This window comes from Hippoglossus stenolepis, chromosome 2, assembly GCF_022539355.2.
Source record: "Hippoglossus stenolepis isolate QCI-W04-F060 chromosome 2, HSTE1.2, whole genome shotgun sequence".
NCBI classification, from domain to species: domain Eukaryota; kingdom Metazoa; phylum Chordata; class Actinopteri; order Pleuronectiformes; family Pleuronectidae; genus Hippoglossus; species Hippoglossus stenolepis.
In genome coordinates this window covers 21,852,014-21,876,695 of record NC_061484.1, presented here as the reverse complement: position 1 = coordinate 21,876,695, position 24,682 = coordinate 21,852,014, and the positions used below count along the sequence as shown (strand labels likewise).

The 24,682-nt window shown below is 40.6% G+C and overlaps 1 protein-coding gene across 4 annotated transcripts in view; it reads right to left on the bottom strand.

Moving 5' to 3' along the window:
• arhgap10 (Rho GTPase activating protein 10) overlaps nt 1-24,682 on the bottom strand; it is a 40,817-nt gene that overhangs the window by 14,897 nt on the left and 1,238 nt on the right. For 2 of the 4 annotated variants that reach the window (XM_047342540.1, XM_035172757.2), the window contains exons 2-18: nt 15,836-15,931; nt 15,578-15,639; nt 14,146-14,217; nt 13,844-13,945; nt 12,835-12,945; nt 12,539-12,643; nt 11,849-11,978; nt 11,334-11,440; nt 11,089-11,183; nt 10,327-10,408; nt 10,105-10,147; nt 9,926-9,994; nt 9,466-9,540; nt 6,573-6,657; nt 4,751-4,809; nt 2,842-2,947; nt 917-1,076 (exon numbers count right to left, since the gene is read on the bottom strand). In XM_047342540.1, coding sequence (XP_047198496.1) covers nt 917-1,076; nt 2,842-2,947; nt 4,751-4,809; nt 6,573-6,657; nt 9,466-9,540; nt 9,926-9,994; nt 10,105-10,147; nt 10,327-10,408; nt 11,089-11,183; nt 11,334-11,440; nt 11,849-11,978; nt 12,539-12,643; nt 12,835-12,945; nt 13,844-13,945; nt 14,146-14,217; nt 15,578-15,639; nt 15,836-15,931 — 1,559 coding nt within the window. Of the gene's footprint in view, nt 1-916; nt 1,077-2,841; nt 2,948-4,750; nt 4,810-6,572; nt 6,658-9,465; nt 9,541-9,925; nt 9,998-10,104; nt 10,148-10,326; nt 10,409-11,088; nt 11,184-11,333; nt 11,441-11,848; nt 11,979-12,538; nt 12,644-12,834; nt 12,946-13,843; nt 13,946-14,145; nt 14,218-15,577; nt 15,640-15,835; nt 15,932-24,682 lie in introns of all 4 variants that reach the window. The other 2 variants (XM_035172748.2, XM_035172765.2) reach the window with 1 other exon arrangement.

The following is a 24,682-nucleotide window of genomic DNA, read 5'->3' as shown; positions in this document are numbered from 1 at the left end:
GCAGTCAAAGGACCTCCCAAAATTAAAAAAACCTATATGGTATTCTACACAATAATCAACCTGCTGAAAATGAAGAGCATACCATGTGTTGAGCGCTGGTACAAGCACTTAGGGTGCCCCCTATTGGCCAGATTAAAAAACTGTGGAAAATAAAAAAAAGTTAGAATCCTCTGCACCTTAAAAAATAGGGGAAGGCTATGCTTGCACCATCTCGTTATCTGAGAACTTTATTTCTGCTCATTACTTTTGCAGAGCATGTAATTAATACAACATGTTTATGTCCAAATCTATTTCATATGACACATTTTCATCGAGAAGCTGTCTTCTTGACTTGGCAGGGTTTAAACGTGAATAAAAAGACGTGTGAGCTCAACTGTCTTAACAGGACCCACAGAGAGAAAGAGCATTCACCCTAATTGAGACTCTTGCTCTGCCTAAATGAAATCCTGGTGTCAGGTACAGCACAGTGTGTGCACTCCTCTGCCAACAGAAACTGCCTAATTGAATCTTAAGAAACTGCCTCACTTGCACATTTATTATCCTTCAGTTTCAAGTATTTACATGCTACCCAGGTTTGTAAACACAAAGGTGCTGCGTGCGGCTCACTGTTGTCATGTCACCTGGTTCAGATTTCATTTGGCGCGATCACTGTACCTTCTGTTGCTTAGTGTGTCTAGCATTTAGCAAATGGCTGTGGATGGTAAGCCGAAACATTATGAGCAAATGATACACAAATTGCTGCAGTGACAATGACTCATATTGTAAAATCATTGCAATTAAGATTTGACCAATAAAAACAGAAACCTGGGGGAAAATTGAATGTAATACGATAGAAAATGTTTTTCTCTGTTTTCTAAAAGACATTGTGCTGATTATCTCTGCTGAAAGATGTAGTGTTACGAGTTTGGAGTGTTACCTTTTCATTTTGTTCAATGAGGATTTCCACCACGATGTTCTGGAACTTGAGATCCATGATGGCAGCGACCGTCTCCTCCTGTGGCCTCATTAATGTGGGGCCAAACACCACGCCCAGGTTCGCCTCGGTCATCAGATTCTGTTTGCTGTGGGCCGCCACACTGACGGAAATAACAACACACCGTATAAATATTTTACTCCAGCTTACTAATGCAACTCCACCGATGTGAACTTTTGAAACACTGTACTATAACTGTATAATATTGACATGTTTTCATTTTTCCTTCAAGTTATGTAAGGAAAAAAGAAAGAAACATAAATAATGGAAAATGTCAGAAGTGACCACTGCCTGAAAAACACCCTTAACTCAATAGATTTTTACTGAAAAAACTGGTAGAGTTGGTAAAGGTAACCCATCTAGATCCATACAAAACTCATCTTGTGACCTAAACAATGTCCACACTCATTTATGTGAGGCATTTGGAATGTAAAACTGTACCTAAAAGGTTAATGTTTTGTTTCATAAAAGTGGAATAACTTTATGATCTAAACTACGGACAGCTGTGGCTCAGGAGGTACAGCTGGTTGTCCACTAAACAGAGTTAGTGGTTCAATTTCCAGCTTCACATGCCAAAGCGTCCCTGGGAAAGACAGCCACTGAGCTTGGAACTGCCTGACGTGTATAAAGAGTTAAAGGAAATTAGACAATTGTATTCTTGTTGATATTTACTGAAGTTTCCCAATAATATTTGATGCAAAATAAAATAATTTGTGCTTTTAAGTTTTCCTTCCTTCAAATACCACAATTAATGATCCCGACAGTGGCTTTTCTACAAATGGGTCAGGGCTGATCTGACTCACCAGATAGTGTTTAAAACTGAGGAGGCATCAGTGCTTTATTAAATGTCTTCTCGTTCCATTTTAAAACTGGGACACCTTCCGCAGATTAAACTTTATATTAAGGGGTCAAAAAAGTGTAGAAAAACCATTTATTTGAAGAGAAAGTTTTACGGACAGGTGAAGAGATTTCACTCTCAAAATATGATGATATGCGGTGCATCTGCGGAGAGACAGCTTAAATAGCTTCAAAGGATGCCTTTGAAGACAAAAACATTGGTGACAACTCACATTTATAACATCTCTCAAACCATTTCAGATAGGAGTGTGAAATTCTGGCGTTGCTTCTTTCCCCTGCAGGACATGCACAGACGCCAGCTTCAGAAAAATATTCAAGTCTCTCCAGTCTGGAGAATTTCACGCTGGATAATCCAAATTCAATTTCAATAGCACTGCCTTTTTACCAGAGCCTGATTCTGCTGTGGGTTTCTATGAAATAAGATCCACCAGACTTTCACTGCCTCGGGGAAGAGGGATTATTTACTTATCTTCAATTTGCTCATATTTAGTTTATAAAAAGCTTGCTGAGGTAAAACCCTGTAATGTTAGCTAACATTATTTAAATCTTTTCTCCTATCTAATCTCACAAATGGAGTGATGCACAATAGTGGTCTATCCAAGGGGTGTGTAGAGTAATCTCAAGAGAGAGCTTAATTTGAGTGGTCCATTTACATTTCGCTTCACTGGTGGGCTGCAGAACCGTATGCCGAACAGGTACGGAAGGTTCCACAGTTCTCCTCCAACCAATTTAAATATATGCCAAAATGACCGAGGAAAAGGCGAAAAAAGAAAAATGTTGCGATGCTGGCGGCATCAATTTTCTTACCCAGCAGTCACTGAATAGACAGAGAGGAGATGGAGTGACAGCAGGGAAGGGGGAGTGAAGAGAGTGGGAGTGAGGGAGAGCGAGAGAGAGAAAAAGCATGTGGAGTGAGAATGAGGAGACAGACAGGAAGAGTAGAAAGAACTGAGAGGAAGAGAGGGGGTGGAGATTGGATGAACTATGACCAAGGAACTATGAACACTCACTTGGCCAGATGCTTCATAAGCAGCCCGAGGACTTGTCGATTCTTCTCCGGTAGATTGTGGACCAGGCAGTGGACAGCTTGGATGCGAGACTCTGGACTACCACCCTCTGTTAAAATGCAGAAGCAGCCATAAACTCGCATTAAACTACAGAGATTTCTCCATGCTGCTAAAGTGGCATAGACACAATACAACCGGGGCAGAAGAAGAAGATACAGACACACCAAATTATTAATTTAGAAGAATAGCATCCTCTTTACAGACGATCAGAGGCTAGCACTCTGCACAAGGGGTTAAACATTTGAGGATGATAGATCACAGTTGAAACAACTGAAGAGGTGTGATGGTGATATGTGATCTGAAGCCTCCCAGAATTTGGCAGCAGGGACCACTATGCTGGCAAAGGAGATAGCTTTACGTTACAGTTGCTACCATATAAAGGGGTTGTGTTAAAACCCCCGAGATCATCTCTTAAACATTTCCTCACACATGGGCATCTGGCCGCCCACACGAGAAACCACATACACACTTCCACACAGACACACAAAATATCATTACTATGGGAATGACAAGGATTTAAACACGGAAAAAGCTTCTTACGGATGCTGTCACCCATCAAAAAATATTCACTGCTAATCCACTTTTTTCCCCCTTGTTATGAGGGCATTGCGAGCGCCTGATAAAAATGTCAACCTGATCCAATTATAGCACTTGTTGTAATAAGATTCAAGTTTGGCTTGCTTTGAAATCATTTCATACAGAAATTATGTTATGTGGGTGAAAAAAGAAAATGTAGCTTATTTAGCTGTTTAAGGTAACTGGACCATTTGAGGACATGCAAATTAGAGCATATTTGGCATATTAAATCTCTTAGCCCCAACTTTTAAATGGTTATTTGGCCACATATCTTTTGTAGCACTTACAAAACAGACATAACTTATAAAGAAATATGAGCAGTAAGCTCACACCGTATTCTTAAATGTCTGATAAATGTCAGAAAGATTTATATAAAACAGAAATTTCTGTGGAGGCTGTGTGAGCCAAAGTCAGCTGAGAGGCTCTTTGGTAAACTAGAAATCAACAACGCATATATTTAGTGCAGAAAGTAACAAGTTCCTGAAACTGAGCAAGAAATCATAAAGCTACAGCATAAAAAAATATAAAAATGAGTGTGGATAAATCCTTTTCGCATTTAATATAAAAAGTACCACATAATGACTATGAATGCCTTACCCAAGATGGTTGACTACTATTCCCCACATAACCTTAAAGAAAACTTATTGTACTTGTTACAGTGTTTCCCTTTCCACTACTGTGTTGTACAGGTTTTTCGAGTATGTAAAAACCTGTAAAATTTAAAATACAAAAGTCTGTGGTGAAAGGGAGCTTCTCTCCTGCACAGAGAACACTGAAATGCGTGACATCAATGCCCCACATTTGCATAAAGCCAGGTAAAGCGTGAGTGGAGGCCGACATTTCCTACACAAGGTTGACCAATCACAACAAAGTGGGCCGACTGGCCAATCAGAGCAGACTGGGCATTACCTGGAGGGGGGCCTTAAAGAGACAGGAGCTAAAACCAAGTGTTTCAGACAGAGACTGAAAAGAGGAGCTGCAGCAATGGACAGTGTGCGGAGAGCAATGTGCTTTCTGAACAGCATGTAAAGCTTTTCAAGTAATGACCCAAATTAAAATTATAAAACTGAATATGAGCATTTTATGTCACTGTACAATGTTTTAACTATTATTCAGTGTAAAGTGTTCAGTGGCTCATGAAAGAAGAACAAACCGTTCAAATTCCACAGCCTAAAGCTGATGAAATGTTTAATTCCTGGCTGTTACAACAAATTAAATGTGTAGAGTTTCTTTTTTGTCCTGTACTCAGATGTTTTGGTTGGGTGGTCAAACTTACTCGCAAGGCTGATGAACTCTTTGTAAAGTCCATAGGTCATCAACGGCTCGGGAAGGCTCCTTCAGAGAGAGAGAGAGAGAGAGAGAGAGAGATAGTGAGAGAAAGAGACATGGTGGGGTGGGTGGAGAAGGAGAGTCGAAGTGAGCGAGGGGGGACAGAAATAGCCGGCACACTGTTTTATAGGGTCTACACACAGCAATGATTAATGTGGCCGGGCCGGGGGATGGAATTAGATGGTGCACGCATTGAGATAACCAAGTTCATCTGAAGGTACTTTCACACTGCAGCTGGCCAGTGGCCAAAAGGTACTTAGCATCAGAGAAAACTGAGGAGATTGACCCTGCTTTACTCCAGCAGACCAGACAGAAAGTAAAAGACAAGTCAGTGCAACAGTAAACATGGTTTTATATTGCATAACAACATCGATATGCCATGTTTGATTCAATAGTATTTTGAAACTAGTGAATGTTGCGGGAAGTGTTGACTGAATGAAAACTGTAGAGCACCCTTTTACTTTGAAGCTGAAATAGAAAATCCTGTGTGGAGCAGAATCCCACAGCTGTGAACCCATTACATCAAACTGCTTCCTGCTAAGCTTAAAATGAGTTAATCACAACACAATTTTGATCTGAAAAGGACTTGTCATGTACGTCTTGATCGGAATACTGAATAGTGCAGTTCCCACGCAGCAGTGGACAATGAACAAGCACTTTATCTAGTAATTGTGAAAGTAAAAGAGAAACTAAAAAGACATAATAGCGTCATTATTCCTTAATTAATCTTCTGGTGCAGTCAAATTATTAATAATTCAACAAAACAGTGGAGGTGAAAAACTGAAAAATGAGACAGACTCACGAATTTAACTGTTCACATTCAAAACTTGTGTTTGAGAAAAATACAACTTTGCTTTCATTTAAATAACCAAAGCCAATTTAATCTGCAGCTAACAGCCGGTTGATGAAAACAACCTGGCCTTTAAATGAAACTGCATCAGCGTCTTGCAGCCAAACGAAATTTTAAATCTTTGAACTTTACCCTCGCTAGATCCGTCACTCTGGAAGGAGTTGGTGGAAGTGGGAAGCAACGTGACCTTGCGAGGAGTTAATTATGCAAAGTGCATAATGAATCTATTTTGTAAATGACAGGAACTGACAATGGGGGCGGGGGCATGTTTCATATTCAAGTCAACAGAGAGGCTCTGTCATGATCATCAAAAGAGATGTAAAAAAAATCTCCCATTAACCACTGGAGTTGACTTAGGTCATTTGTGGATTTTACATAACAACCAAAGTGACCTATACTCTAAATGTATGAATGTTTCTCAAAATATGTTCAGGGATCATTGTAAGTCAGTTAAAGTTTGTTTCTTTATGAGGGACAATAAACATTGCAATTGAGGGTTAAAATAGTCTTAATACATTTATATCATCATTGCTCACTGGGGAGAAATTGATGGTTTTAGGGCTTCAACTAGCAATTATTATTATCATCATTACTAATTAATCTATTGTTTCTTTCTTAACACAGTTCTTGTGGTTTTTAGCATTAAATGACTGAAATTTATCTTGAAAAATCACAATTATAGTTTCAAACAGTCCTAAACATCATCTATGACACAGTGAAGATTTAAAACTCACATCTGAAAAGCAGAAAATATGGAGATTTTAGCTTTAAAAACAAGTGAAAACTACTTATTAGCTACTAATTAACTGTCATTCGACAAGTGATTAATAAACTAAAGCAGCTTTAAATGGTTGACAATGTGTTTGTGTGTCTGAGTGTGTGTGTGTGTGTGTGTGTCTTTCATCACACTGATCCTTACCTCAGATACAGCTTCAGTGCACTTGTTATTGTCTTAACGTCCCAGTCCTCGCTGGTGGACAGATCCACTTCGTTGCTCTTCTCATCTGCATGAATCCCAATCACGCAACATATCATTACAATAAAATTCACTGACTGAGGAATTAACACAAAAGGCACCGACTAACTGTTCTTCGCTTATTATGAAAAGCTGAGGACTGTGTGTGATTTTGTTCGCAGCCTGGAAAGCTTAAATGTGCAATATAAATATGTAACTTGTAATTAGCCATATGAGGATAAAAGCATTGTTACTAGCTGTGGGGTCGAGTCTGGCCCCAGTGGATTTGGAAGGAAGTTACAGCTTCTGTAGACGGTGGCTGGTTCTATACTCATTACAAGTTTAATTAATCCCTTACTACCTCACTGGCTCCACCGGGACTCCAGGGCTGTGTTGTGCTGAAAATTCAGGGGGCTTTAGTCACAGCTCGAGTAACCTCTGATGAATTATAGAGAATGTAGAGGTGCAACGTGCCAGTGAGGTTTTTTTTGGGAGTCAGACACATGTACTGTACAGGGCCAGGGTCACCACACAGACTTCAGCTTCGTGGGTGGCAGGTAGTCTGTTACTGGGAATTTTATTTTTTGGGATTTTGTCTATGCACTGCAGCCAGGATGACTGTTTTTCTCTGTCTGCTCACGTCCACAAACTGGCCTGTCCAATGTCAACTACTGAGGGCAAATGTTTTTGGAGCCAAAGGTGAGCTTCTGTGTGCAAGAGACTGCACAGGCTCTGCGGTCTGCTTTAGCTAAACAGGCCGGGCATAATTTAAACCAAAGGTGAAACTCTTTATTATTTCACCTGTGTTATCTAGATAAAGCCCGTTGGGACATTAGAGTACTGTGTGGTGACTTTAGCATAGTGGTTAAAGTTGGAACTGCAGCGGCAAAGACACATATACAGGAAAAAACGTGTTCATAACCACAGAAATATCTGTTAAAATAGAAAAACTATAAAACGGATCCAAAACTTTGTGTGTGGATTTGCAAACTCTCCAATGACATTGAGAGAAATTAAACACAACAGATATACTCCAAATGTCACAAATTAAAAAAAAAAAAGAAATTTAGAAATTTGCAAGGACATCCATGAAGGCATGTTGATGTTTGATGTGCTGCAGAGGTTTGTAATAGTAGCAAAATGACAGAGAGAGGCAGGGTGGATGTCAACAAAGGGAATAAGTAAATGCGACGGATGAGCAATGGTTTTTAACTGTGAAACACCTCATCAGGGGTTGTTTTATGTACGTAAATAATTAGGACTATTCATTCATTCAACCATACTGCTTGAGGACTGTGGGTAGGCTGGAGCCAATCCCAATCAACATTGGGCAAGAGTCGGAGTAAACCCTGGAGAGGTCACCAGTCCATCACAGGGCCGATACAAACAGATGAACAACTATTCACACTCACAGCTCCAGGTAATTTAGAGTTACCAGTATGTCTTTGTAATATGGGAGGACTTACTGAAGCTTCTATTTTGCGTTCCCTTTTGTACCAATACAGCAAACTTCTCCCTTATGGGACTAACAAAAGAATATATAATCTACAAGCACGCACTGGGAAACTAGGTTTTTGTAATCTGAGTGACATAACCTTTTAAATTAATAAATAACCGATATACATTATCTAGCAGAAAAAGGACACAATAGTCATGGTCATTTCAGCCTTAAACCATGAAAATGCAGTAGCTCTCATATCTCACAGCATTCCTCAAAATTGCCTCACTCTGCAATTATATGTATAGAACTAAAAAACTATAGTTCAGCAACTATCATTGTCATATCCCCACCTACACCAAATACAAAATCCTTTCATAGGTCAGAGGCAAAGTTGGGCTCACTTTTACAGACTTATTCATTATATTCTCGCCTGACGCTCAATAGGTGACGCTGCCTTTGTTTCTACTGTAATATGATGGGAGAATCATTTTCTATCCCTCTGTCCTCTGTGACTGGACGGCAGCCATGTTGGTGGGTGAGAGATGAAAAGGAGGAGGAGTGGGAGGATCCGAACTCTCTCTTCAGGGTTTAAAGCTGGCTTCACCCACACACAGTGAACTGTTGTATGCAAGAAATGTTTGTGAATGCTTAGTGGAAGTACAACGTCAATCGTCATATTAGTAATTGCAAGGACAAAATTAGCTTAATGAAAAGGAAGATAGCCCAAGTGTTCTATGTGGTCAATCGGTAAACTAACATTTACTTCAGCTTCTTAAGAGAGCTGCAGCAGAGTGGGTTCGGAGTCTATAACATGAGTCAGCAGGTTGGGTGGCTGGAAGCTTTCGGGGAGGAAGCTGAGAAAGGCTGCTGGCTGCCTGAGTTTGTTGTCATTCTGAACACAGATTGGAGAGTGAGCTGGTGTCTGCTGGAGACGACAGGAAGACAAAGTGCAGACAGGGAGCTTTGGGAGGGAGAGAGGACAAGATCTATAGAAAAAAGGAGTTGAGTGAAAGGGTTCCAAGACAAGTGAGAGGCATAAAGGAAATTGAGAAAGGCAAATGACAGCCAACAGCCAGCTGTGGGCATTTGAGGGGCCGTCTTAGTGGCCAAAAAGTGCACGGACGTGGATGGGAGGCACCCCGTCAGGTTGTCTGGCGGATATAAAATTCAGTGGAGACAAAGATACACGCTGCAGGCACTTGTTGCACTCCAGCAAGTCTAGGTACAGATAAGCTGAGTCACGGGCTGATTGCCAGTCACTATCTTTTTAATATCGCCCAAGCAGACACATCCATTACATCAGCACATTCGACTAACCGGCTAATATCGCAGACAGAGTGCAGTAGCATATATATAAAAACTTAATCCAGATTTTTACCAGGAAGCTTGGTCAGAAAAGAATGGACTTTAACTTACCAATCATTAATGAGAGGAGCTTCTGGACCCTGGAGCTCACACCAACAACTCTGTACAGTCCCTGGTCATTAATACCTGATAATAGTAATTATTAAAATAAATGCAGAGCATCAGTATAATAAGAAACAACTTACATAGATAAATATGTGTTATATTTATACCTTTAGACTCAAGATGCCATATAACCAAGTAAAGAATGAAGCAATTTAAATTGGACTTTTAGTGCAGTGCAATGGCAGCCATTAATATCAACATATTATTAATATGCTGCCTGCACTACCGGCCACTCAGCCCTGCTTCAATATTGGAGCATGACTGCCACCTTGTGTGCATTTAATGAATCTGCACCCAAGTGACTGTTTTCAACTATCCACCACTTGTCATGTTAAATTTCACCTAATTAAACAACCTTAAAATTCTCTCCCCTGACATTTTATATATTTATACATCTGAAGCTCACCTCTCGTCTCTATGGCGCTGATGGAGTTCTTCATAAAATCCAAACCCACGTCATCCAGCTGGGCATCAACTGCTAAGTGTAAGAAAAAAACACATCTTCTTTTAAATATGATGAAGCATCATGATTAACCTACATTATAAGTTTTTGTAGAACAAAGTCTGGTATCGTTATGTACTTACTTCCTCTTTCTTTAGAAAGAGTTCTTCCAAGGTAGTGTCCAATCTGTTAAAAGAAGAAACAAAAACATGTTTACAGGCTTATAAAAGTTAATCATTCCTTGTGATTTAGAGTAAAACACGGGGAGTCTATGTGGAAGTATAAGAAATGAAAATGTTTTTTTTTTTTAAAGAATGGCAGTTCAACAGAACGCAGTGATGACACAGTAGAGGAAGGTGACTCACAGGCTCCTTCCCACCCATGGCCTGCATCCAGAACTTGTGGTCATCCTCTGACAGGGCTTGTACTGTAAGCACCGTCCCTGGCCTGGGAGAGAGTCATACCGCATTAGCAGTCGGCAAAGCCCTTAAGGTCTGTTCAGTAATGCATTGGCAACGTCTGTCAATATAAAGAATGAGATGTGCTTAGCAGTCTTTGAAACAAAACCCCCCGTCTGACAAGGACACATGTACCTTTTTGATTTACAGTTACAGATATCAGCCCTATTTGTCATGCCAGTTGGTTTATGAGAGCGACAATCACGTGGCACCAGATGGATATCAAGTTACTCATCACAGTCCAAATGGGATGTGTGGACTCGAATTTCCATACTAAATCTGGGCTATTGCTTTTCTATTAATACTACAGAAAAGGGGCAGGGCCGAGTTAAGATGTGTGACAAAATGAGGTATCTATTACAGGAGGGCCGGGCAGGGTGTGACAAATCCTCCCAGGGTGTGACAAATCCTCCCAGCTAAGTGTGTGAGGGCAGTGCTCCAAGACAAATCCTGCTGTCCTGCGATCTACAACACGGAGCAACTATAGCAGATCTAGAAGATCTATAGCAAAACCGTTCAATGAGGAATATCAGAGCAGTATTACTATTGTGATACATGAAGCAAATTCTCATATACAGTAATTGTCTCATTTTTGGCACACTGTAAATTGATCCCTGCAACTAGACGCTTAATTTCAACACAGTGTCTGAGTGTGAGGTGATAATGTACCGATCGGTTATGTCGAGGTCTAAGCAGAACCTCCTGTCCAACATGTCCGTTGTTTTGCGGAGGCAGGATTTGAGCGTGACGGACTCTGTCTCCCCCTGCAAAAAAATTATTATTTAGAATATTGTAGTGATTAAAAATAATTAAAAGTAGCATGTCAAAATGAAAAAAGAAAGACTGCATATTGAATGTAATCAAAAACTATATAAAATCGTGTGGAAAATGCACTGTGTTCTATGACTACTCACAATCTTCCCACCAGATCTCTGGTCGAAGGTCACCATGTGCAGGATCTTCTGCTCTTTGACGAATGTGCAGTAGCGTTTGACCCAACTTGAACCAAAGGGAGGTGGCCCTAAAACAACAAGACACAGATGTGACACGGGCATCCACTGTATCAGGGTTAGAACAATTACTCGTGCTTATCCAGGAAATATACTGACAGACAATGTTGTGAAAGAGCAAAATGTGGAGATACGGAAAGGAATTGAAGATAACTCGTCTGTCCAAACTTTCCTGCTATTACAACAAATTACATAACGTCACTGATGAGATTCTGAACTCATTTATGTATGTGGAAATAACATGTCAATTCACACATTTCTACAGCAGCTAAAGGAAAACTGTGAAAGTTGTTCTCTGTCTTATAGAGTAGGCTTTTATATTAACAGATGTTTTTATGTATTTCTTGCATTGACTGTGTGTTATGAATGGAGGTATATTTAAACCTATAGTACAACACATTTAAACCAGAAGGTCTTACGTTTTTCCTGTACATAGAGGTAGCCTTCACAGCTGATCGGGGTGGTCTGTCTGTATTCTTGGGGTGCCTCCCTGATCTTCTTCATTAGGTCATTCACCTCTGACCGTGTACCCTCAAATCGATTCCTTGTCTGGGAGGAGAAAAGAAAGTAAACACACATTCCAGGAAGTCACTTCCTGATCCTCAATCATTGGGTAGGATGACCCTTCTAAAAAGAGGCCACTGCCAATCAAAACTGATGAGCTTCCTCTTGAAAACACTGCAGTATCTACGTGAAATCAGCCGGATGCTTAGTTGAATTCTAAAATTAAGACTGAAACAGGGCTAATACTGCAATGGCATTACAGAATAGGGGGTACTACATAGGAGGAGCGATGAAATTACAAGTAGATGAAGTAAACAGGACATAAAGCAGAGCTTTAGTTTTGTTGTATGTGGGCAGACAATTCAAGAAAAGTAAATGTTGGACTATGAAATGATCGGATAACAAGTCTGACAAGAGGAGTTAACGTAGGGGCTTTTCTGCCACTTAGTGGTCAAATTATTTTGGATTTCCTTCTGGAAACAATTATAAAACATTTCTGTTCTAAGGGAAGAACAAGAGCACACAATTACAAGTGTTTGTGGTCAGGGTTAGAGTTTTCATTATCCCAATTTTAAATATAATAATAAAACTTAAGTATTGCTTACATTCTGAATATTGATCTGCAGGGCCCTTTTATAATGGTCAAAGTCGTTGGCAAGCTCAAAGCCCTGGTGATAAAAAGTGAAGACTGTCTGAAAGAAGGCCAGCATCTAAAAGAAATCACAAAAGAAGAAACAGATAAGAAATCTTATCATTATTTATAAGAGTCAGCAGGCGAAAGAGAAACTCGTTACAGAACACTTGGCTTCGTCACTTTCCACTAAAAAAGAAACTAAAACTCATGTGATATCTTATATACAGCCCCATCCCCGCTGACATACCCTGGAGGCCAGTCACTCACCGGCTCCACACACTCAAACTTCTTTCTCTCCTGGATCTCCTGCAGTTTGCACACATAGTCCAGTGACTCCTCCTGAAAGTGCTGCCTCATGCCATCCACCTGGATGTCTGCCTGGAGAGGTGGAGAGCAGACAGCATGATGATTATAGTGACACACAGATGCATGGAAGCAAATAAATAACCATCATGCTCTTTATGATACAGTGCAATTTGGGAGGCCAGAGGTTTTTCCGGGTATAGCATTAAATTCTTACAGACCACATACTGTGGTAGGTGAATAAAAAAAGAAATTATGATACTGAAGCCAAGTTAATTTACAGTAAATGGATCCAAATGACAAGTTTGTCTCAGGTGGCTGTATCATCTGTACGAACAAATATAGATGGAAGGATGGATAATAGAGATAGATAGATAGATAGATGCTACTTTTCATTGAGTTGAAACAACAAGCGATGCAGTGCTGATGAAGTTCATGACTCTTGTTGCTGTGAACAAACCCTGCAGCACATTTATTAAAGTCTGACAGTAATCTGTGTTGGTACCACAGACCCTTGTGTCACTAGAGTCACAGAGAACACACTGAGCAGTACTGCATTCATAATGTCAACACTTTCAAGTGCCCTTTCTGCTTGGTGTATACAACCTATGTGTAAGCCTTACATGGCCACATGGAACATGTGAGGCAAAAAGACCGAAACACACTTGAAATGTTCATGTCATCGTACTGCAGCGTGGTTTATTCTACAAACGACCGCAGTCAGGGCTGACCTTGGTAGTACAGTACAAGTGAGCACACATTTCCTTTTCAAACACGCCAGGAAAACTGTTGCTGCAAGGCACGTCAGTGGAAACTCACATGGTCCAAGAGGCTTTGCAGTGAGGCTCTTCCCCGTGGCACAGAAGAGAAAACCCAGAACAGGGATTCTCATACTAAACAAAAATATCTGTTCCTATCATTTCTGCTGTCACAGCTGTACATATCTGTCAAGAGTTCAGACGAGGATAAATACCTCTTGTAGCTGTGGCTCTTTCTTCCTCGCCGACATGTTCAGAAGCTTCTCCAGAGAGCTGTAGTATTTCTCTGTCTCTTTCTCGTACTTCTTTCTTTCCGCCTTGAGAGAGTGAAGTGGAGTGAAGCAGAGGCACACAAGAACAAAAACATATTTGATAAGAAGTAGTCTAGCCTCAGAACTTAGAACAACTCATTTTCTATTAGCAGCTATCTGTAAAATGTGTAATTTTTTACAACCATTAAATTAAACCAGATCAGCTAAATGCTATTGGGTAGAGGAAATAAACCATCATACATTACCCTTACTACACCGAGATGGTCTTTCCTAAACTTCTCCATGGGTTTCATTAACGTTTCTGTGATGTTTCTCATCTAGGCAGAAACAGAAGCCATTAACATATAATATAATAATCGCTCAACTCAGTGACAAATCCCATTAATATTTCATGACACAACATTTCCTGACTTAAGCATTTATTGTTTCCATTGAAGGGCAGCAGCAACATTCAGTTTCTTTACCTCTGGAGCTGCTGCCTTTTGACTGATGAAGTGTTTAAATACAAAATTACACAACGATTTAACTTACTGTATCTTATTGTTTCAATAACATATTAATAGTAAAGTCAAGTCAAGTCAATCCTGCTGTGTTGCTGCAACGCTGAGTGCAGGACATGTCTGAACCTGCACGCCCACCCTGCTTCTCCTTACTTTGCACTGTGATGTCATCCCAGTATGCTGAGCAGCATGTTTAATATTATGGTCTGAGTCTAGCACTAAAACAGTCATCCACTGGTGTCCACTCCCTAACCTCAGACACTACAGACAGATATTACATGGCAACTGCTGTTTATAACAAAGACAAAGACAAAGACACACACACACACACACACACACACACACACACACACACACACACACACACACACACACACACACACACACACACACACACACACACACACACACACACACACACACACACACACACACACACAAAGATGTGCGAAGGAGAGAAATGTATCAGATATACTTCTGAGGACGAGACTGTGCTCGATCTCTACTCTCCCACTTTATTACAAAGTGTGGCACTTTAACACTTGGGGTAGCAGTTTTTAAGATGCAATCACTATCCTTTAAATAGATTGTTACTTCCTTTATAGTCACATTCTGCTTGCGAGGTTTGTGGTTTATAGATGAGCAACTTTAACAACAGGAGCTAGGTGTGTGGCTGAATGAGCTGATAGTAGTAGGCAGCAGCTTATGCAATCTGTCTAGGTATTTAAAGCTTGGGTGTAATAACGTAGCTATGCACTCCTGTCCTCTCTGTGGCCACTCCCAGGCAGGTGCTGTGACAGTGACCCTTAGACAGGTACAAGGGGAGCAACGGACTCAGACACTATCAACACTAATACACTGGAAGCTGTGGCTGTACTGTAATGTACGGTGGAGAAAATTATATTACGAGTGTCTGCCTGGATCCCGGGTGGATGACGGAGTCAGACATTAATAGATGCAAGTACCAAATATGGGCAGTAATAGGTATGGGCTGGAAATAAGGAGGTTAGAAAAAAGCAAGCGTACAAGCATAGTAAAGTTAAACAATTTGAGCACAATACACCACACACACACAGACAGACACAAAGACAGACACACAGACACACAGACACACACAGACACACACACTCAGGTATTTTCCTTGACTTTCAAGCAGGTTCTGACTGGTTGTTCTCACCATCAGCTCTCTTTGGTCTTCTAGGTTCTTAAGGAATATGGAGAACTCTTGCAAAGACTCATCTGGGGGGAAAAAAAGGAATAAATTAAATCACTTTCTAACTCTCTCACACACAGACCATGGGTGCAAACCAAAAACTGGTTGTAATTTGCTGGTGGAGAAAGAACCATAAACAAACATCTATGGTGCATGTCTGTTTAGTGGTAACAAAACTAGTGGTTAGTTTCCATCATGCAGGGAGGCAAAAACCACACTTACCAATACATTTCTCATCGTCTGTCTTTGCATCTCCGATGTACTCAAACTGAAACTCTCCCAGGCACTGGGCAAACTTTCTCTGTGCCATCCCAAGCTCTGAAAGAACATATTAAAATACACAATGATTTAAAACACTGAATTCAAAAGGAGGAAGAATAACAAGAAAAAACTTTGAGACTTCTATACAATTCAACTTTTGTTACAACTGTCCAAAGGATCGATTTGTTAAAAATCAACACCATATGGCTGTCCTAAAAACTAGCTCTACCGCATCGCACACACTTAACCACGTTGTTAACATCCTGTTTGTCTGCAGCCTGCTACATCCTGTTGCACATCAAACCCCTGTCTACCAAGTGGGCAGGTCCCAATTTAGAGGGGAGTAAAAAAAAGAGAGCAAACTTAATTTAATTGCATGGCTTAAACAAGGAGAGAGAAAATAGACAGTATAATGCAAACAAATGCATAATTCAAATACTGAAGAGGAACAGAAAGAAAGGTTGATCATAAGGTCACATAAGTGAACCATTATTATTATTTTTAAAGGATGATCTATTGCACTTCTGTCCGTCCTGGGAGAGGGATTTTTTTGGTAGTTTTTCCTTGCTCTTGTTGAGGGTTAAGAACAGAGCACCTTGTTAAGCCCTTTGAGACAAACTGTGATTTGTGAATATTGGCTATACAAACAAAATTTGTTTAAAATATGCTTAGGCCTTTACATAAATAAAAGGCTACTGTCATTTATGTTGTAACACAAATTCATTCATATTGCCAGTGCAATATCTAATTTTGCTACACCCCCTGCACATCAGATAGAAAACACAGCAAACATAATCTCTTTCCAAACAGTGAGGAGATTCCCTAAGGTCGGATCTCTGACCCATGACCGTCCCTTAGGGAAACATTACAGAATGCAGCAGCGTGGTTATTTATAGACTGCCGCTATAAGCAGTGTACTGAGGAGCAGTGTCATCAGCTCGGGCAGATAGCTGCGACTCTATAGGAAACTATCAACTGAGCTATGCTACTGAGCAGAGGCCTGCACTGAGCAGAGGCCTGCACTGAGCAGAGGCCTGCACTGAGCATCTGAAGCTGCTGCAAGACGACTAGCTTCAAGGAAGAGCAGCTTTTTTTTCACAGTGTGAAATACAAGCATGGTTTATAGCATTAATAATGGCTGCATCCTAAGAAGAAAGACTGTGGGAGAAAGAGGGGAGATATGCGGCAAAGATCACTAACAGGATTTAAAGATGTTGCAGTAACGTGATATGCTTCTCAGTCCTCAAGGCTACAGTATCCATGACCTCTAAAATAGGTTTTTGCTATTGATGACTCAGCAGAAGTCTCCAAATATTCTCTCAATGAAAGAGGCTGATGTTCGAAATGCTTTGCAATTACCTAAACTTAATACAGCACACTCTTCTTGCACAGATTATAATAAAATATCTGAAAAACAATCCAACACTTTCACCTTTTAACATCAGTTATTTTTACTGTGATGGTCTACTCATGGTTATGCTGCTGTGTACGCACCTCCATGTTCTCTGAGCAGCTTGTGTGCATGTGTACACTTACTATGGATTAAATCAGCAGGGGTAAAAAAACTAAACACGTGAGACGGGTTGGACAACGTCTGCCTGAGCCTGCATGAGTATAACCTTCTGCCTCAACTGTTTATTTCAAACAGTTTGAACTCCACTGCTTGGTTGCTCTTCAGCTCAATCTTACATCGCTACAATGCCAAGGCGAACAAAGAAAATATGGCTCAAACAAAAACACCTGCCATCGACTCCTTTGGCCAATTTGTCTGAGTTACTGAACTACAGGAAGCGAAGGGATTCACACCAGACAATGGGGCAGCTTAAGTATTGCAGTATTTATAATTGTTTGTTCTTTGAGAAGGTCTTTAAATAGCAGCTGGAGGAAATGGTATTTTACTTGTGGATGAGGTAATTGTTAAACAACACAAGACATGTACGTAAAAACATAAAAAGTCGTCTCTAGCATATTACACATGAATTTCTTGGTTCATGAAGACACTGCGGAGGCCAAACTTTAGCCCATTAATCAACGACTAGAGAGAGGTTCTATGTTTGTCTTTTCTTTAGACACCGAATACGCCACTGCACAAGCAACATTAACAAGCGAGAACAAACAACAGCATTAAAGTGTCAAATCCTCTGGCGTTTTGGCCAAAATGTTTCTGTCACACACTGAGGTGACTTCTAACTGGTGTCAACACAACCTGATGAACTGTGTGAGCGCGGGCTACAGGTTATATTTCCAAAAATAAAAAGGTATGGCAAATGTAAGCCTGTCGGGCCATTATTTTGGTCGCAAACACTTGTATACTTAACATAGCGAGTTTCTGTGCAGTGACTGTAAATCTAGAGGAAACCTAAGCTACACAGACAGTTAGAATAGAATCCAGTCCGGTCCAGCATTGAAACCTCCTTAAAACCAGTGTTAGGCCTTTCAAACGAAAATACAGTTTCATAATCAGTGAACTATTGAGCCATTATCTGAAGAGCCTCTACGCTTTGAACAATCTGCCAGAGGAATGTGGGTAAGATGCCTGGCGTTATTTTCAAATCCCATTTTGAACCCTTTTATAGAGAAGCAGTTTTACAGGTTGTACTTTTTTCATTCACACTATTCACTCTATTCTTCATATCCGCTACTCCCTGCTTTTGTTTGGCTTTGTTAGCAACACATTTACATAATTTTACCTTTTTCCCCACCTGCACATAAGAATGAAGCTCCATTGTGAGTTTGTGTCATAATCTATTTTTGTTATTAGTAATAGTAGTGTTACAGTAGTTTTGTAATTTGTAATATTTAGTCAAGCACCGAAAAGACAGGTTATAGCCTAATCCTGACTCCTCTATGCCTGTTGGGTAATCAATAACCCTCATGGAGTCTTTGTTGGTCAACTGCTGGACTCGCATTAAAACTAAATAAACATGGATGTAGAGTGGAAAGTTCAGCTCCCCACCGGATAGTAAAAAAAAAAAACATGTTTTGACAACACAACACTGAACCTTGACACACCTTAACAGAGCCTCAACACACCATAGTGTAGTGTGTCTGACATAAGCTCGGGTCAGCATCTAATGTCATTGTATTGTAAAAGATACGGACGAGCTGTGTCCTTTTTTTTTTCTCCATATGAATATTCTTCTTTACATTCCTTGGAGATGTTATTTTGGGGGGAAATATATGGGTGTGGAGTATTTTACTAGTAGTATGTTACACATATTCTTTATTGTGCAAAGACCCTGGTCACTGTGAACACTAATGTGTACTCCATGAACAGTGATGTCAAGAGATAGATTTGCAGTCTCTTTATTAGAGCCACATGTGAGCCTGGTGCACAAATCACACCCATCCCCAATCTGATTACAAAGCCTGTGTGCATGTTCAACTCACTGCAGGGTGGACAGCTAATATGAGAATATATGGGTCCAAGCTGTGTGGACTTCATTACATAAAACATAAAGAATGAATGTTATCCAGTTACACGAAGCTCCAGCGTTAATCAATGTCAGACAACACTCAGAGGAAGGAAAAACACAGCGGCAGCATTTGTGTTCCTGTGCTGTGTCAATTGAAGTTTAAGCAGTATAGATCAAATGGATACAATCAGTCGAGCAATAAACAAAAGTGTCGGATGAGAGGTCTGCATAGCAGATTGAAATGATAGCTGATGTCCAAGAGGAAAGAACTGTCACAAACTAGAAAAACCACACACACACCAGCAGGGCACATATGGGTCCAAGGCGAAGGCTTCTCCTGCTTTTTGCCTTTTAAAGAAAGGCATTTCAAAGCAAACCTGGGAACTGTCAAACTTGGCTAGTTTCTCTGCAGAAAGCCAGAGACCCCAGTCCACTGGATTCTGAGTATGAGTCATACAATCCTCACCTCACATCTACAGTATCTGATCTAACAGGCCAGCAAAGGAAAACGCAGAACTGTGCGGCACAAACACGAGTGCCCCTGTTCAGAAGAGGTGGGAAGGAAAACAAAGATCGAAGAAAAACAAAGATGACAGATGGGAGGTTACAGAATAGCAGGGCACTGGCAACTGGGCAGCACCACAGATCATGGCAGCAATAAAGTTGTGTATACTGTAGTGTAGGTCATAATTAGGACAGTGAATAAGGATTATACTACTTACAGACACATCTGAAGAATTACTTTTTTATCTTTTATTTGTTGAAAGTATAAAATGTGAAAGAGTAGGAGAAAAGTTGCGAGGTTTCAAAGGGCTTTTGTCTGAGCAATTCTCCAAGCAACCAACAGGTGTTTGATTTAATAACAACAGCAAACCATCACATTTGGACACGGTTTACAAATCTCAAGGCACGAACCATGGATCAGAGAGCCAGGCTTATAAACTTGGTGCAGAGCCCACACATTTTTATCGCCCACCCTTCGTACCGCTGTAAGTTCGGTTTGTTTTGAGACACACACAGGACCAATGATGGCCAAACAATGAGCCTGTACCTACAGGCATCTCACTAGTGCTTCTGGCAAAACACATCTGGGTGTGAAGTTGCTCTTTGCATACTTAAAAGTTAGTACCTACCATGATTAAACTTACAAATCAGCTTTAGCCACTAGGGGTCTTTGAAACAAAACAATAGGTCTATAGACCTATAGGTGTTGTTTTTAGCCATTTAATTAAAGAATTGTTACATATCATATTTTAAACATCAAAATCCTGAACTTGTTTTCACATGCTGTGGGCCTTAAGGCAGGAAACTTCACATTGCATGTCCTAGCTGCTGCTGCTGCAAAAAGGTTTTCCCCAAAACAAGCCAGAAAAGGTATGTAAGTGTCAAGGTTCAGCTGCTGAAGATGTCCACAGTGTATTCATTGGCAGCTGTCGGAGTGTTGTTTGTTATGATTTCTACAGTCTCCTCAAATGTGCCACTTAGGTCAGAAGTTGCCTGGTCCAGGCCCCTTGCAGAGCAGCCAGGGTTTATGTGCCGTGCCTTTCCACAGTCCTTCCTGTTCCACTCTGCCATCTTTTCCAGTCTGGATCCCTGCTCTACGCTCAGCTCCCACCTTTGCCCTCGCCACCGCCTGCCTACCCATCCCCTCCCACAACTTCTCACCCCGCTCTGCTCCCTGCCCACAAAGCATTACTTCATTCATGACTTCCTGGTTTCTCAAAACAAATATGTAGGGGGAAGCAACAGTGAAAGAAATCTGTATATTACTTGTTAGAATCCAATGTTTTGAATGGTTCTCTATCTTTGCCTGCACCAAAAAGCCCCAACAGCACTACCATCAGGCAATAATCCAGTATCACTTTTACAGAGGGCCTTGTTCTTTCTGGTGGGAGACATGGAAAGGCGTTCCTCCCACATGACTTCACGTCTTTTGCTAATGCGATTTTAATGAAAGATTGTGGATGTGGCTCTTTGGCAGAATCCGTAATGTGATTACAGAGAGCAGCGTTGAGCCAAAGCACACCGTGCCAGACTACTCTTAAACCTGTCTGCCAATGAGAAAAAGACCTTCACATGGCCGGAGTTCTCAAAGTGCAACTGAAAGTGAAGACAAAATCAATACAAAACAGTCCACCTGTGTAAGTGACTGCGATTGACCCCAGTAAATCTCTGTCCAATTTCACTTTTTCCGGGGACTGAAGTAATAACAGACCATGCATGGTATTAACACGGATAAACCAAAATCTGACTGACAGGCAATAACTACATCACATACTCCAAACAAGAAATAACTACGTTTGCTAGGGACAACAGGGGTGGTAGAGAGGGTACAGACAGGACACAGTTCCTGTGGAGGAAGCCCTCTGAAACAGAAGCACATCTGCACGTTGCTCTTCTAGTGAGCGCTTCCATGTCATGGCTCTCTGGCCCAGGGCCCCGCTTTTAAAAGTTTCCTCTCCGAACCAAGGACTTTCCGTAGAGGGACATCCTCCCAGTCGTAGGAGTGGAGGGAGTTGCTGAGAGGATGGACCGGGAGTTGGAGATCAACAGTTGTCCTCACACCACATGAGATCATCATGAGGTCAAACTTCGAGTAAACCCTCCTCATCATGAAACTCTTGAATTCTTTATATTTTCACTTGTAAACAAGACGGATTCTGACAATCTTTATAAGATGGTGAATATCCCTTGTACGTTTGAGGCTACTTTGTGTGACATGATCTTTCTGTAAGAAATGCAATTATTTGCAAATAGATTTCAATCCCTATAAGGCCATTCAATTTTATATTAAATTACCGGGTTGAAAGTTATGCAACTAAAAATAGAACATTTTCAGTTGTAATTAAACTCACAATAGGAAAGCTCTATATACGTGTGTTTTATCATTCACAGATATAGAGTTGACAGCTGCTCAGATCACCTTGGCTAAATTAGCTTTGCCCTAAATTAAATATTAATTTACAAAGGGAAACTCCCTTTGTAAACAGCAATGTAGTATTTTTAACAGTCAGGCCATTGTAAATATAATTTTGATATATTGCTGCGGCCGAGCGAGCAACTCCTGATTACTGTGACCACGTGAAAAACATGTCGTTTGAGGTCGGTAAGGGACAGGGAACACACACGTCAAAGGTGGCGTGTGTGTGGAGGGCTGCAGCAAAGGCTGACCAAAATAGGCGTTTCATTAACGTCAGTAGGAAAACGTGTCAGTCATTGCCGGACATTTCAACGGATTTTGCAATACTCTCCGCGGAGGTTCCCTATTCCTAGTCCTATTCTCATGAGAGAGGCTATTGCACAAATCAAATGGGGATTATCAGACTAGATGTTCATTATATGTTACTCCCTTAGTTACAGGTAAATAATAATAGGCCAGTAATAAGTGATTGTTTTCATAATTGAAAATGAAATATAAAAAAATAGCCTCCACAACTTTGCAGAGCTGAAAGTGACATCTTCAAATTTTGGGGGTTTTTTTGTCCATAAGCCCAAAAATGTACAATGATGACGCCTGGAGTCACAGACGATTCCAGCAATGCTTTTCTATTTGTACTTGTAAAATACAGGAACTGAAATGTGATTATTAAAATTGCTCATTTAAATTTTTCTCCTGATCTAATGATTTCAGTTCTAAATAAAACAAAGTAATGAGCATTGAAATAGCATCAGGACTATTTGTTTAACTATGGGTTATGAGATTTTTAAGTAAAACTGAACACATGAAATCACTTTTTACTTAAAAATAAGTGCCCCCCCCCACGGTATTTTCCCACACATTAGTAGATCTCGGCTTTATCAACGATGTGCGATAAAGAAACATGGCCAATCAGCTCTTGGGTGAAGAATGACCCCGTTGAGACGTCAGAGGAAAATGGCGAGACCTGCTCAAACTAACGACCAAAAGTATGCAAATAACAGCCCAGTGCAACAATGTAGTGTAACAAGGTGACAGTGTGAAGCAGGACAGCGGCGGCAGCAGCAGGTTTGCATGGTTCCACTCACTTCAGCTGAGAGCAACACTGAATGCGCAGAAGGGCTGAGAGAATTTAATCGTCTGTTTATTATATATAAACATAGTTGAATTGCGGCAGCTAGCTTGTCTCTTGTCCAGGGAACAGGTTGAATCCTGGGTCAAATCCCTACATGACCTTCTGACCCTGGGTCAAGTGAATACTTTGAGCCAAATCATGAAACATCTGCTGTTTGTTTAAGGGACTGAAACCAAAAGCTTAACCTGACAATTTAATATGAAACACGCAGACCTGAAAATCAATCCATTAATTTCTTTAGATATTTTTAAGCTGACATGAGTTTTGCTGCTGTAAATTGCATCAGACTAATGAGTAAAGCAAAAAAAATGTAATAACTTCAATTGTGCGATTTATTCAAAATCATTACAGCACAACATCAGGGCTGCAACAAGCGATTATTATCATCGTCAGTTCATCTCCAGATTACTGGACTTTACTCGACTGTTATAAAAAAAAAAAACTCATAATCAGTGAAACAGAAAGGGTAGGTGATAAGATTATTTTAGAAACCGAAACCGAAGAATGTTTAAATCGCTTCTCCCTCGATTTATCGTTGCGGCACAATAATGAATGAGAATATCATTTCCCAGCTCTCAATATGTCAGATAACAGCCATTCAACACAAACCAGTTGAGTACGTTTCCGACTGCACCTCGCTGAATCCCTGCCTTGAAGACTTGAGGTTGTGCTGAAGGCAAAAAAATAAAAGACACACCAGCACATGTGTGACTGAGTAGCAGCATGGAAACAGACATGTGATAAATTAATCCTGACTTAAGGTTTTAGAGTAGGAAAAACATGCCCAGTGACAATCCTGAGCACCAAGCACGCCTGAGGCCTGCATGTCAACAACACAACATTCACACTATACGACTGTATATGGAATTATACAGCGCTCACTAGCCACACAGGACTGAAATGATGTGGAGTTTTCATGATGACTGAATATTATTAGCACGAGTTCTAGGGGCTTCCTCGGGGGGATTTTCCAACGGGCATAACGGCATAGTGAAAGCATTGTGAGTGGGAGTGTGTGTGAGTGTGTGTGTGTGTGTGTGTGTGTGTGTGTGTGTGTGTGTGTGTGTGTGTGTGTGCGACCTTACAAAACAAGCCCAGCCCACAGGACTAGAGTTCAAAGTGATAACAATCTAATCGCTTTAACCCGGCTGAGGCGTGTGTGACTTTGAGCAAATTGTGAGCAGGATTATTGAAATAATGCAGGGACACATTCATACTCACTGTGGGAGTTTCAAAATAAAATAACTGTCCACATAAAAGCATTTCAAATGAAGAGAATATCTTAAAATCGGGTCATCATTACCCTCCATCGGAATTTTTGGAAATCAGCTTTCATTAGA